This window comes from Amphiura filiformis, chromosome 16 (assembly GCF_039555335.1).
Source record: "Amphiura filiformis chromosome 16, Afil_fr2py, whole genome shotgun sequence".
NCBI classification, from domain to species: domain Eukaryota; kingdom Metazoa; phylum Echinodermata; class Ophiuroidea; order Amphilepidida; family Amphiuridae; genus Amphiura; species Amphiura filiformis.
The window spans coordinates 57091283-57106291 of NC_092643.1; the positions used below are offsets into that span (position 1 = coordinate 57091283).

The 15009-nt window shown below is 35.9% G+C and overlaps 1 protein-coding gene across 1 annotated transcript in view; it reads right to left on the reverse strand.

Annotated features, from left to right (window-relative positions):
• LOC140136248 (docking protein 5-like) overlaps positions 1 to 15009 on the reverse strand; it is a 203851-nt gene that overhangs the window by 18729 nt on the left and 170113 nt on the right. Inside the window, exons 6-8 of the mRNA XM_072157969.1 lie at positions 14836 to 14980; positions 11638 to 11794; positions 10820 to 11017 (exon numbers count right to left, since the gene is read on the reverse strand). Coding sequence (XP_072014070.1) covers positions 10820 to 11017; positions 11638 to 11794; positions 14836 to 14980 — 500 coding nt within the window. The remainder of the gene's footprint in view (positions 1 to 10819; positions 11018 to 11637; positions 11795 to 14835; positions 14981 to 15009) is intronic.

Consider the following 15009-nt stretch of genomic DNA (forward strand, 5'->3'; position numbering starts at 1 on the left):
GATACATTCCAATTTTTTTTGAAAATTCATAAAATTTCAGAGTTGTACTTTTTTATGACCATATTTGGAATCAGCATGAAAAATGCATTAAAATGAGTACAAACAAGCCTAGTATTGGTTCAGTGGTTTTTGAGATAGCTCTTGATATTTTGAGAAAATAACTGAAACTTGGGACTTTTTATGTTGAAGCTTATGGCTAGCATGCAGAACATTAATAATCACTCACACATATGTAACTAAGAAGCTAGAGTGGAACTTTTATCAAAATATTTATACACTGTGCTGCAGTATGAATTATTTCTTTGCTGTTCAATTTTCATAAAGTTATGAAAGGGTAGATATTTTAAGGAATACACTGTCAACCATCTGAGTAAATTTTACAAGTCTTACTCTTCTGTTTTAAATCATATAACTTGTTTAAAAACTTTGCGAACATTAAACAACTTTTGCTGCTACTTCCCAGGCTACTTCCCAAGTTCATGTTGATCCATAGCTGTGTGGTAATTCTTTCACTTTAAGGCATATTTAGTGATTCCAGTAAAAGTGCTAAAAATAAAATTGTGTATAAATTGCCTAGAAGTGAAGGATAAGTCATCAAAATTGACATTAGGGATTTTTGAAGTAAAAAATTTGGCAAAAAACAAGGAAAACAGCAATATTGACTAAAGTTGAAACCCTATTCAAATATATGCATCTAATTTCTCTGATAAAGTAGAGAAATTACAGATTCATGAAAAATTTCTTACTTTGTCAATGATACATGGCTTAGGTTTAACCACTAGCAAGCTATGTTAGCACATAACATTAACAAAGGTCCCAAAATCTGAATTTCAATGATTTTTACGAACCTCCTTTTGAGCAAATCACTGAATAGGCCTTTAACACTGTACAATTATTTTACAAACCTAAAGCCTTCATGGCTTTAGGTTTAACCACTAGCAAGCTATGTTAGCACTAAGGTGCCAAAATCTGAATTTCGATGATTTTTACGAACCTCCTTTTGAGCCTTTAACACTGTACAATTGTTTTACACAAGGGCATCAAATGCATTATTCGCTTGCTCCACGCATGTTTCCCCACAACTTTTTTCAGGTTTTTCATTGATGCCCCCTTATTAAATCTTGTCTCAGGCCCACTTTTGTCCTGTCTCTTGCCTTTAAATAGGTTGTTTGTTTTAACATGATCGCATTTGACTGTCATCAGTGGGCGTGTGATCGGATACACTACTTTGTTTTGCATGTAATTGGTTTGCAAATTATGGCATTTGTCATTATATCATGTATTTTGGAAGCTGTGAAATAAATGTTTCATGAATTGAATTGAATTATTTTGTATTTGTTAAGTGTTCAAATTATGCTTCCTAAAACTCAATATTACTTTAATTAGCTCTGAATTTTAAAGCAGCAATTAAAGTTTGAAAAAGGCACTGAAAAAATTGTAAGTATATGATGCAGGTAACTATCCAAGCTGCAATTGGGATTCATCATTAATAGTTTTTTCAATCATTTTTCAGCAGTACCATAATTATTGAATCAACTAGCCCTACAATGTTTCCACGGAGACCTATTAAAGCAGATTGGATCATCTTCAATCAACTCGTGTAAAATTACTATTCTTAATCAATTTCTGTGTTGTTCATCCAAAAATGAAACTCATTTTATTTTGGATTGCTCCTCAAAGAAACCTAATCATGGAAACTCAGAGTAATTAGCAATTAAAGAAGTCAGTACAGTTTAAGAATCAATTCATTACAGTGATATATTAAACTCCTGCTACCTGCATTGTACTTTAAAGGCAAACTAGTTGGATATTCGAGTATTAAGTGTCATATTCATAACCTCATGAATATGGACGATGCATGTGATCCAATCATATTATATTATTTGTAAACACGCAAACGCAAATAGAGGTCATTAATATTTCACAATTGACCTCAAAGTGTATAATTGTTCCAATCTCACACATAAATAACCCCTGTTTGCATTTCATTTCATAACACGTAAGCCCGCATACTTGTTGATCGCGTATCAAATGCGAATTAAAACAGTGAACGGAAGATACATTTTCAATAGTCTTTTAAGCAAAAAATTGTGTTATTTTCATGAAACAAATTTGTTAAATGGCAGTAATGAATGACATTCATAACCTCATTAATAAACGCGATGCGTGCGATCCAATCATATTTTATTATTTTGTGAAAACGCGAACGCAAATCGAGGTCATTAATATCTCACAATTGACCGCAAAATGCGTAATTGTTCCAATGTCGCACACAATTGACTTCTAAGCGCCGTGACAGCGTCCAACGAATTGCGCGCACGCTGGCTGCCGATTTGGATTGCGCGCTACCATATTTGCACAGATTCTGATCGCACTTTTTGTTATTGGTCGTTTTGTTTTAGCCTGATCGATTTTGGGAAAGGGAAGATGTAAAAATTGTTTATTTTTACAAACTTTTGAGGAAAATTTTGTGTTATTTTGTAAAGTTAAAAGATCAAAGTGACGGTTATGAATGAGGTTAATAACTTTGCATCGGTTATATGTCGGGCATTGTGAAAAATCTAAACATTTTGCTTTGGACCTCGGAATATCCCTCGGGGCTGCGCCTCGGGATATTCCTCGGTTCCAAAGGCAAAATGTTTAGATTTTTCACAATGCCCTCCAAAAAACCGATGCGCAGTTATTAACCTCTAAATAATAACTTTGCACCATCCGTTTTAAGGTCATTGCGCAAAAATCTATGGGGTTTGTGTTGGGCCTTAGTATTTTTCCTCAGGAGCTCATACTCCCTCAGAAAATCACCTCTGCCCAAAACAAGCCCCTCCGATTTCCCACAATGACCTCAAAACAGATAGTTTCAGATGTTTGAATCCAGCACCTACACAATTTCTGTGAATTTAAGATATACAATAAATCAATTACATTTCATACCATGTATCTTCGTAAGACAGAAATGTCTGTGAATTTGAAATATGCAATAAATCTATTATACAATAGCATACCATGTATCCTAACAAAAGTATTTTATACATATATATAATACATAAGTCCATTACATCCATTCAATTTCTCAGCTTCCGTCTCAATCAATCTCCGTATGTTCCCAGGTGACAAGAAACTCAACAAACCAATTTTAGTTTATAACAAACCTTTCCAATAACTGCATTTTTCTTTTCAATCTATTATACAATTCAGGATATATTTATCTTTGCCAATCTAATTGAATTTCCCCTTGAAACCAAATATTTACTTTCCTTTCGCACATAACACTAAAAACAGAAAACTTGAGATTAATAAAAAATTTCCTATTTAAATCTATTTCTATATATCAAATACTTCAATTTTAATTTGAAAGTTGAAAAGCTGAGAGGATGTAATTGGCAACATGGCCGACGGCAAATTCCACTCATAACGCTTGATCATGTTCTTAATTTAACAAGTGGGATATAAATCAAAATGTATTTCAATTTCAATTGTTACTAATTTACTACCTAACCTAACTCCCTAAACTTACCTCTGATATACACTGTAAAAATTGCTGTGTAAAACTAATGGTTCGCTGACTGTTGATTAAATTTTGATTGAATTTGTCAAATGTATGTTGCTTATAAGACCACATGTATTTTGTAAAACTTGTGTTCAGTATTGAAAACAAACAGCACAATGCATATCTTAAATTTGAGGTTCTTACAGTTGTGACTCTCTGTAAACAAGACAAACAGCTAATGTCCCCTCCAAAGGACAAAGCATTCTCATGATTCATTTGCAAACTCAAAATACCATGGAAAAAATTAAATTTGCATTAATTTGTGCACTAGAAGCAAGTTCTCTAGTCACTGCACCAAGCACACATCCATGTTTTTCTTAAGGTCAGCAACTATTAGTTCACAGCATCTTGCGAATGGTAGTGAGCTTTGGCAAAAATTGCATTGATTATTTCATAGCGAGCATGTCGAAGAATTCAAATATCACAGATATACTTTTGTAGGTTCTGTGGTTCTTGAGTTATGTTGTAAAGAGGGCTGAAACAACAACACTTTTGTAAAACATACATAACTCATTAACAACAATAAATCAAGCACGTTTTCAAAGTATATGATTTGTAGATTGAACTTTTGTAAAACTTTAAAGTGTTATTTTTCAATAATATATTGATTTGGATATTGAAAATTGATAGGAACAATAAGGAAGATTACATACTTGTATTGGGACTTTGCCGAAATCCATCATCCATACTATGGAAGTCATAAACTTAATCTTCCACACAGGGAGTGTGAATTTCAAATGGGGTCAGCTAAAAAAAACTTGTCAGAAATACAAACTACATATTAAGCAAATCTGACACTACATTTATCTCCATGACAATTTTGATATTACTTTTGCCTAATAACACAATTCAACCAACATTGTTAGTCTAAGAACACAAGAAAAAAAGTTCATTATTTGCTCCAGATCTGTCAATTTTTATGCCAAATTGGTTGCTAGTCAAACAAAGCCAACATGCATCCTGATAATGGTTGTAATTTGCAGATTTGACTGAGAGATGCCGCTGGTGTATCAATAATTTGAAATGAGTTCCGTGTTCAATGGACTATATATGCTATCAAATTTGCCGAATTACAGCTATGATAAGCATTGCGGATAAATAATTTGAAATCAGTGAGTGATTAACCCTAGTTCTCATAGTATTGTTTTATATCAAAGTAAGCCTTCAGCAGTTAATTATTTCACTATAATTGAATACTCTCTTTACATCTAACTATTGAGGAAAATTAATTACTATCAAAACGGTTGATGTGAAATATAATTGCCGTGCAATCAAGCAAAAAACGTATCTCAACTCAAGTTTAAACACGCACTTCCTGTATTTGTTCTGCCGATGATGAGTCTTATTTTGCAAGCTTTATTCTTATTCAAAAATTACAAGTGATTTGGTTCACACAGATCTGGCACAAATTTAGGATTTTTTTTACCAAAACTCACATTAATATCTACTTCAGATTTTGCTTCATCACAGCTCATTGAGATTTTTTATAAGAAAGAATATTGTCAAGAATTCCTAAATTTATGTGAAATGCCTTTGCACCCGAGTGTTTTATGATTTAAGGTTTACAGTTTAGGACAGGATATATTAGGGTTAAGAATTGGGATTAGGGTTAGGCTAGGGTTACACACATCGTCATCATCAGTCGGCTGCGGTGCAGGCGACTACAAGCTTTCTCCAACTATTGCGATCTTGGGCAAGTGAAACAATTTTGTTTGGTATTTCTATCAGGGATGTAAATGATGCTTTGAAAAAATTACAGAAAATATTAGAAGTAAATTGTTAAGGAGAGTGACAGTGGCGAGCGCCGGAGGCGCGAAGCCCATACGGCGTGGGGTCCAGGGGCCCGCAAGGGCCTCTGGTGGGTCCAGGGCAAAGGCCCTGGTGGGGTCGAGGGGTGAAGGCCCCAGCTCAAGCTGTAGGGTTTCTGCATGTTTAGAGCCCTTAGGAAGCTGTAATCGTGGGGTAAAATGGCAGTAAATCGTCATGTAAATACTCCTTTAATTTAATACTCCTTTAAATTACAGCACAATATTACTCGCTCGGTACACACAATGTTTTGATCGTGATCGCCATCTTTGATTTTGAATTGGTCTCTTGTACAGCCATTCCATTCTCGCTTTCACATATGTACTTGTGTATTATCGTTCCACATGAAACTGGTAACAGAGGTTGTACAAATGTAAGAGAGACGACAAATGATGGCGATTTACTTATTAATTTATTTTGCCAGACAGTGATTTGCGGCATTAAAAAAACATTTCGGAAAATTAAAAAGATACAGAAAAAAACGGAAAAAATCACGAAATAACGGGAAAATACGGAAAATTTTGTCAAATCTACAAAATTACGGAATTCCGTAAATTTACGGAGAATTTACATCCCTGTTCTATACAGGGCAGCTGAAAAGAAGAGGGTTCTAAGAAAGAACCAAGTTCTCTCTACCCTTTTCATGCAGATTTTCATACAGACCAACACTTTTTTTCCCAAACTTTCCAAGCTTTTCTTAAGTTTGCAATTTTAACTTGTTATAGTTCTTTCACCCCTGCAATTAAATATGAACTGGGAACTAATGTTATAATTATATAACCAATCTTAAAGTCACTTCAAGTTTTTAATCTGAAAAAGATGGGGCAAGGCAATCACATTTCACCTTATAACATACAAACATTAGCAAGCATTGATATGATAGACCAACAATTGCCTCAGTCATATTCAGTAAAGACAATCTCTACACATCCCTTTAAGTTAATCATGAGAAATTTATCTTATACTCTTTCCATGAAAACTACTTTAAAATACTCTAAAGTCAAATTTACTTCCGTAAGGTTAATGTGTGAAATATTCTGCCTCCATTTCACATGTTTTGGTGCAGAGAATAACACATTTAGCAATCAATATGGACTAGACAGATCCATCTCATAACACAAGGACTGACTTAAACTATCTGTGTGCTGGTAATATGCTTCAACCACTGCTTCAACATAAAAAGTCCAAGTTTTGAGATATTTTCTCAAAATATCAAGAGCTATCTCAAGAACCTCTGAACCAATACTAGGCCTGTTTGTACTCATTTTTATGCGTTTTGCATACTGATTCCAAATATGGTCATGAAAATGTACAACACTGACATTTTTGAATTAAAAAAAAAATTGAAACTTGTCGTCTGCAGATGACACCCGTGTGGAGATGGTTAAACTGTAGGTGCTAAATTATGTCAAGATGATAAAAACATCAAGGTAACATCCTCTGCATAATTTACATCATTTCACACATTCCCAAACAAGGGGTGTTTCAGAAGCTATTTTTATATGGTACTTTAAAAAAGTTTTCATGTTATACACAGGCATATCCAAGTGGTGCTTCTTCATTACCGTGAGAAGTCCATGGTGGCAGCAATATTTTTTGAAGGGAGCAATGGGGAGGGGTAAGTGAAATATGGAGGCTACAAATCTGAAAAGTTTGCATATTTGCCCAAAAGGGTGACATTTTCCATGATTTTTAGGTTCTGACTGGAGGGGAGGGGCACAACTGGAAGAGGGGCAAACCCAAACCCATATGGTACTGCCACTGTTCATATCCTCATAATAATCTACTTTGATAAGAGCAAAGCTATCCTCATATAGATTGGTAAAATGGCTGCCATATACAGAATAGAGTCATTCCATCGCTATCTTCAATCTTGTTTAATGATCTATAATTATAAGGAGCTGGCACAACTTGATTACAACCAATGCTACATTCATTCACAATATTGCTATCAATATGAAGCAAATATTTTCCATAAATCTCTAGCAATTGCCGATTATTGGTATCCAAATGGAATTGGATGCTCAAGATTAAACCATGTCACCCACTTTTTTCTCATCTCTGTGCATATCCCCATGTTCCAATTAAGACTAAACCATCTCATACATTACTGGTAACACACATCAAGGTAATTGCAATCATGACTAGGTTCATTCTCAAGCGTTTGATCATTCTATCGAGAAGCGCATAATTATGACATTGCAAATTGTCGAGAACTCCAATCTTGTACAAATTTAAGATTGCCAATTTCAGAGCAAAAGGATGCACATACATTATGCCACAATGAGATATACTAATTCATTTTGCATTTCAAACTCTTTACAGATTTTTTTCCCAGAAAATTCTTGCCCAACGTGTAAATAGTGTACTCCTAATTTGTAATTCTATGGCAAGATTTTTTCCCATTTAAATAACTTTTGAACTGAATATGTGTGATTTTATAGTGTTCATTCAGTAACTTTTCTCCGAGTCCAATTGTACATTATGAGATGGGCTATTCTTGTTGAAATCCAAACACATCCTATGGAAGACATTACCTTACATTACCCACACAGGAAATAGTCTGTGCTACAGACCATGTACCTATATATCCATAGGGAGATAAACTACTGGGAACCACACACTCTTGGAAACCATAGTGGGTACGCTCCTCTCGCTGCTCGCTCCGCTCACTATTCGTGGGGCATCGCGGTTTGTGACTCGTGGCTTGTGTCCCCCTAAATTTGTGAGTAGTCTTTGACAAAGGAAACACAGGGAGCTACAGGGGGTGTAGATTTCAAATAGAGTCACCCGTTCAGGTATTCCCATTTGAAATTCACATTCCCTGTGTGGGAAATTAAGGGGGTGTATGGATTTCAACTGGAATAGCTTGTTGAATTTCAAGAAACTATATTGCTATACCTACAATGCAGTGCTTCTATGGAAGAGTAATAAAATTGACAATTTGAGTAGGTGTGTTCTTTGTCACATGTATTCCAACACCAACTTCCTGTAAACCATGAAAGAGATAAATATTTACCCTCACATCCATACCAGAATGATAATTGCACCTCCTACAACTCACCCCATCCCTATTGACCTGGATTCAGAAGTATATCTTGCAGATAACAAGTCCCTTCCCACCCCTGAAAGCTGCTATTTTTTCCTCATAATTCTCACTAAGTTAAAACCTTCTGCATAAAAATTGGGCTATTCCAAATGAAATCCACAATCCCCCTGTGGAAGATTTTAGAACTATCTTCCACACAGGGAGTATGAATTTCAAATGGAATGAACACATTAGCAGCTCCATTTGAAACTCACCCTCCCTCAGTGGACGGATCAGGTTGAATTTTTCTCAGAGGGTGTAAGAAATTCAAATATAGCTGCCAATTGAAAATCATACTACCCCCTATGGAAGATATTTCCCAAATCTTCAGCAGGGGTAGTGTGGATTTTAAATGGAATAGCCCAATGGTGCTATATGCATGTTGCTTTTACCAAAAACAGGAGATTTACATGAAAGATACAATGTAGGCCTCCATAAAGGCTAAGTTACTCATCATTGAAGCTAATAAGTGCCATAATCATTACAATTGAGTCCCACGCTCCCATCCGATGTAATCGGATAAAACACATACAATTATCACTCATACTATTTGCACACTCGAGTAAAAGGTTTCCTAATCTGACACGACTAAATCGTACCAAGTAAATACTGATGTACCCACGCTAGCAATGTTGTGATTGCCTCGTAATAAAGATACCTATAAAACTCAAGTAGCTTACACACTCTTTGATTAATGTTTGCCAATCACCCCAGATAAGTTGTGTCTCTATCATGAATAAAGTGACAAAAAAGTAGGATGGGAAAGTAGATTAGGGGGGTTGTAACCATGGTAACAGGGGAGAAACTCTCAGTATAATTTCAAACCGATTACTTAATATAAAGTTAAGTTAAACTTAAGCAAAAAAGCAACACTGATATATTGACCTGTATCTCAAGAAGCTGGAGATCAACTGTATACACTATGGGCCACAAAGGCCTCATCTCAATGGCATAGTTCAATAACCTCAATTAAACAATCATAGTGCAAAATTTGACCGTAAGTTGCAGAGTATGAGTTTTTGTACCTACATTGTTTCAAAGGTCATTCAATAAATGTACAAATGTATTGGGTTATAGAATTGTGCCCCTGATGAACACGTTGTGGATCCTAGTGATAACTTAAACAATATCATTGCCATAAGAAGATTGCAACTTACATGTAATAATATGAAAGATATCAAAATTGAGATTCAATATCTATAAAAAATATGATAACATTCAGAGAAACAACTATTACAGTAACTCCTAAGACCCATGATTTATACATGAAGGGCACCCCCTGTGCATCAATCAGTTAACTAAACCATTGTGTTATTCCAGTTGAAATCCATACACCCTATGGAAGACATAACATTAATCACCCACACAGGGGGTGTAGATTTCAAATAGAGTCACCCATACAGGTAACCCAATTTGAAATCCACACCCCCTGTGGGAACAATTAAGGCTGTGTCTTCCATAGGGGGTGTAGATTTCAACCGAAACAGCCCAATGTTGAACAAACTGCTATCATCCTCCATCCTGGATGTTCACCAGAGCAAATAATAACGGGCTATACACTGCAAAGCTATGAAGAGCAGTGTCTATATGCCTACTCTTCTCCTGGATTGTATCACAAGGGCCCTTGATATTCCTACATCCACCTTATTAACTACCGAGCTATTGACGCGTATCCTCTTCGTCGTTCATCAAATCAAATATTTGCTGAACATGTCTATTGAGGATGCCTTCAGTGTTTAATTAGCGATGATGTTTGCTTAGAGCGTCTTGTGATTATCGATCTTGTACATTAGAGAATGTTCAACTGGTGACAAAACAAAGTGTGTCAGGATGCTTGTGTTGAGACTCACAATAGATTTGAGATTTACTTTTAATTTTGATACAATGGCATACATTATTTTCAACATGACAAAAATTTATCACTTCTTGCCGACATTGATGGTAATTTCTTTGATATTAAGTTCATTCAATTCAAAACAAAATTGATTGTTAACTATGATTGTCAATATTTGCCAAAAGTCAAATTACCTTTTGTTAAAACATTTTTATGAAACTCTATCTTCAGCAGGGTAGGGGCGGCCATCACATAGGGCTCCCCTGTATATGGCTTAACATTTCAATTGTCTATTTAATTTGAAACCCATACTCCCTCTGTGAAAGACTATAGTATTTGACAACAGCAGCGGTGTCCAACTGCTCTTCCTGATTATCATGTAAAAAGAACTATGTCATGTGTTGGTACGCAGCATGATCAGTGATGATTGGCTAATGAGGTGTCCATGTGATGAAGACCGCTGAAGAACCTTGCCGAAAACTATAGCTAAATCAACCACAGAGGGAGTGTGGATTTCAACTGGAATATCCTACATCATACTCACCTATTCTTAATCTGTTAATAGAGGCAGGGCTAGACCTCTCTGTTGTTTCACTAGTTGGTGTATTGGTCTCTATACTCCCTACATCCACCCCACTGTCTGACTCCCCTTGACTATGTGAAGGACTGATCTTGACTCTCATAGCCTGTGATGACCGAGGCGATGAGGTGAAAACTGCATAGGGTTTTTTAGTTGGAGAATCTACAATGCAAAGTCAAGAAATAAGTTTTTATTAAGAATTCAATCATTATGTAAGGAGAAGAATAAAAACGGATGCTTTTACACCAAAAAACATGTAAAGAGGGCGTTTTCAATTCCTGTCCATGAGTATACATATCCAATAGTTTGAAAAGTGACATTACCAGGGTTTTTATTTGAGAGGACACAGTGAGTGCCAGAAGTTGGTTAGCACAATAGCTGCCCTGTGAACATTTGGCAATTTACACACAGTACATTGCACTCAACCGCATGGCAGCTACACATGGCAGCTATTGCACTTACCCACTTCTGGCACTGAGCAGTAGTTTTATCCATTTCCCTTCCTCAAGACAGTTAAGTGTGCATTTGATACAAACATGATTGAAGGTGGTGCATATGCAACATGCGATGCAGAGCGAAGTGACAGTGTCCTACAGATCGATACATCATCTTTGAAGGCATGTGTAAATCACACATGGACACCTGTCTTGAGGAAGCCAAATGCACTATACATGCCAGTGGTAAATGAAATTCTGTTGCTTTTTGCAGCATGCTGTAATAAAGACTCTTATCTAGTGGTAGATGAAATGGCACAGCTTTTTGCAGCATCCTATAAGACTTACCTAGTGGTAGATGAAATGAAGCAGCTTTTTGCATCATATGTGGCGTTCTCCTGATGCTATGTTGGCTGCTTGGTGATACATTGTGTGAAGATATAGGCTTATTACTTGGAGATGAATTGTTAGACATCGCTGATGCCATTGGACCATAAACCTTCATCTGGATAAAGGAAAATAATGCAGCAAGATTGTTATTAGGCAATCGGAAGTGGGAGTAAATAACACTATCTGCTCCATTGACAACCATGTGAATGGACAGAAACTATTGAGAATTCTGCCATATTTCTGCCATTTAAAGATTTGTTATAGTTCTAAACATTCTATTTATACAGAATTGTTTCCATATACTTCAATTTTCAAGAATTGTTTAGATTGCAATGACATGACATGTTTTTTGATGGGTAAAAGGCTTTTTCTTCCATAACTTCAACAAGTTCTTTTTTCCCCATACCAAAAAGTAGGGAATTATCAAGTTTATATACCCCTGCACCCAATACTTTTCTAGTTATTGTTGATGCACAAAAAAGTGCCAAATTCAAACCTGATGGTTATGTATTCATGTCAACATTAATACTTCATATTTTACTGTAAAAGTAGAAACTTTTGCCCTACATTTATTTTCGGGCTTTTCGCATACCACCGCAAAAATAACATAATACAAATATATTCCATTTGTGTATCTGCCAATGTATTGAAAGTTCATATTTGGTATAAAGCGTGAAAAAAAAATCGCACACAAAATTTCCATTTTTACAGCAGTCTTGTCAAAAAAGCGACAATCATATGATATAGAGATGTTCTCAATCAAAATGAGATCAACGTTGAATATTCATAAACTTATGACAGGTTTACCTTAAACACAAATGTTACTAACACTCCAATCAAAATTGAATCAATAGCTTCTGAGATATCAAAACTTGTCGTATCCCATAAACAATAGCATGAAACAGGATTATACGTGCTTGTTATGTCATATTTCAAAATCAATTTTCTCAAAAACCGCTTCATTTTGTTCGATTACATCACATTATTATCCATACGTGATATAAGATGAAATAGCTACAATTTTCTGTCATTGATTCCATTTATACATCTTGCTGTTGTTAATCGACAGACGAAGAGTTTTGGCACACACTATTTGAAGCAAATCTCTGTGTTTTCTTTGCAATGGGCTGTTCTGGTTGAAATCCATACACCCCTTGTGGAAGACATTACCTTAATCACCCACACAGGGGGTGTAGATTTCAAATTAAGTTACTCATTCAGGTTACCCCATTTGAAATTCACACTCCCTGTGTGGGAGATTAAGGTCATGTCTTCCATAGGGGGTGTATGGATTTCAACTGGAATAGCCTATACATAAGTTAAATAAAGTGATTCAAACATTTCTGCAGAAGTTTTGCGATAAGAACAATAACAAAATATATCAAAGTTATTGCTGAACTCTTTGCATGCTGGCCATAAGCTTCAACATAAAACTTTTGAGATATTTTCTCAAAATATCAAGAGCAATCTCAAGAACCACTGAACCAATACTAGGCTTGTTTGTACTCATATTATTGCATTTTTCATGCCGATTCCAAATATGTAATGAAAATATACAATTCTGAAATTTTGGAAATTCTGAAGAAAATTTGAAACTTATCGTTTGCAGCCACCACCCACGTGGAGATGGTTATGGTGAACGAAGCCCTGGGTATAATTTGAAACAAAGCCTTGAAAATATTCTTGACTTAGCTCTATAGATGATCCAAGTTTTTCTTTTCTTGATCATTGTAAGGATGTTTTCACATATGAATGTTAATCATCACTGGTCATGATTTGCTCATGACTCTGACGTGACCAGACAATAGTTTCAACGCAGCGTAAATTTGTGCCCAAAGGCAAATTTAATAGTTGGCTGTCAACTTGTATATTTTCAAACCTGGCTTTCTGGTTCTCAAGCATTCAATGTAGCACAACTTGATTGAGGATTAAACAAATTGTCCCATATCATGCAATGATATGTGGCCTGATCTGATCCAATCAGGCCAAAGTCGGAAATGTTGAAAATTGAGTTACGTGGTCAGTACACATTAGTACATAAGCTTACTGATTTTGAATCCCCAGGTCTCCAGGTCTCTTGAATACTTCGATGCAAAGTTATGAACCTTTTATATGCCAAATATCTTTTGATTCTTATAGTTTTTTCTTCTCACTTTTTGCCTATATCTCAGTTTTATTATTGCCGACTTTAGACTGATTGGACCAGATCTGATCACATATAAGGAGCTGAGAGACTGTTACTTGCAGTTCACCCCAAATGGGTTGTTTATGCACAACTCTGCACATTTCACTTAGGGTTCACCCCCCCCCCCCTTTGTCAGCCTCCTTCCTGGGTTCATCATATCAGTATGAGTAGTTGAAATCCACAAACCCCTTATGGAAGACATGATCTTAAGCTTCCACGTGGGGTGTAGCTTCAAATGAAGATTAATGTTTTGTCTTCCATAAGGAGTGTATGGATTTCAACTGGAATAGCCAATACAGTTTGCTGAGAAGGCTTGGCAAAGTCATAGCCAACTTGTCCCAAAAGGGCGACTCTTATAAACAAATCTGGTGATTTGTCATATCACTATTTAATCATGCATCATATTTGTGACCTGCAACCATGCAATGAGCGTAAAGTCGCAAGTTAGTAGTTTCGAGATGCCCTAGCTGTTGCTTTGGTGTTCTATGTTTCACACGCACTGTTCAAGCTAATATTATGTCTGTATGTCCTTTATGAATGGGGACACAATGGGCCATTCACAAAGGACATACTACTGTCTTGCACAGGTACGCGACAAACAAAGAACATCAACTCAGCAGCCAGGACGTCTCGAAACTCCCAACTTGCGACTTTACGCTCATTTTGTGGTAGCAGATCACATTTGTGACACGATCTGGTCCATGGGGGCCAAAGGCGGCAAATTTGAAACTGAGATAAAGGTAAAAATGTGGAGTAAATAAACAATAAAATACATAAGAAAATAGACATCAAAAAACATCATAACTTTAGAACCAAGTATGCTAGACCTTTGCTGTTATCAGTAAATGATAGCCTATTGTATGTATAATGTAATAATTACAGTAACTCAATTTTCAAAAATGCCTCCTTTGGCCCCCATGGACCAGATCCTGTCACATTTATGGTTTTCTCTGTCATGCATGTTTACTTACTTCTGAATCTGGACTATATCTTTTGTCTATCCTGGCTTTTTCTAAGGCTTCTGCTATTGCTAGTGATGCAGTATGTACTCTCTGGTAGATAGCTTCACCTTGTGTGGTCTTCACAGTAAACAGACCTTCCCCTGTTTCACAAAACCTGTTGGGGTAAATTAGAAAGGTAAAAAG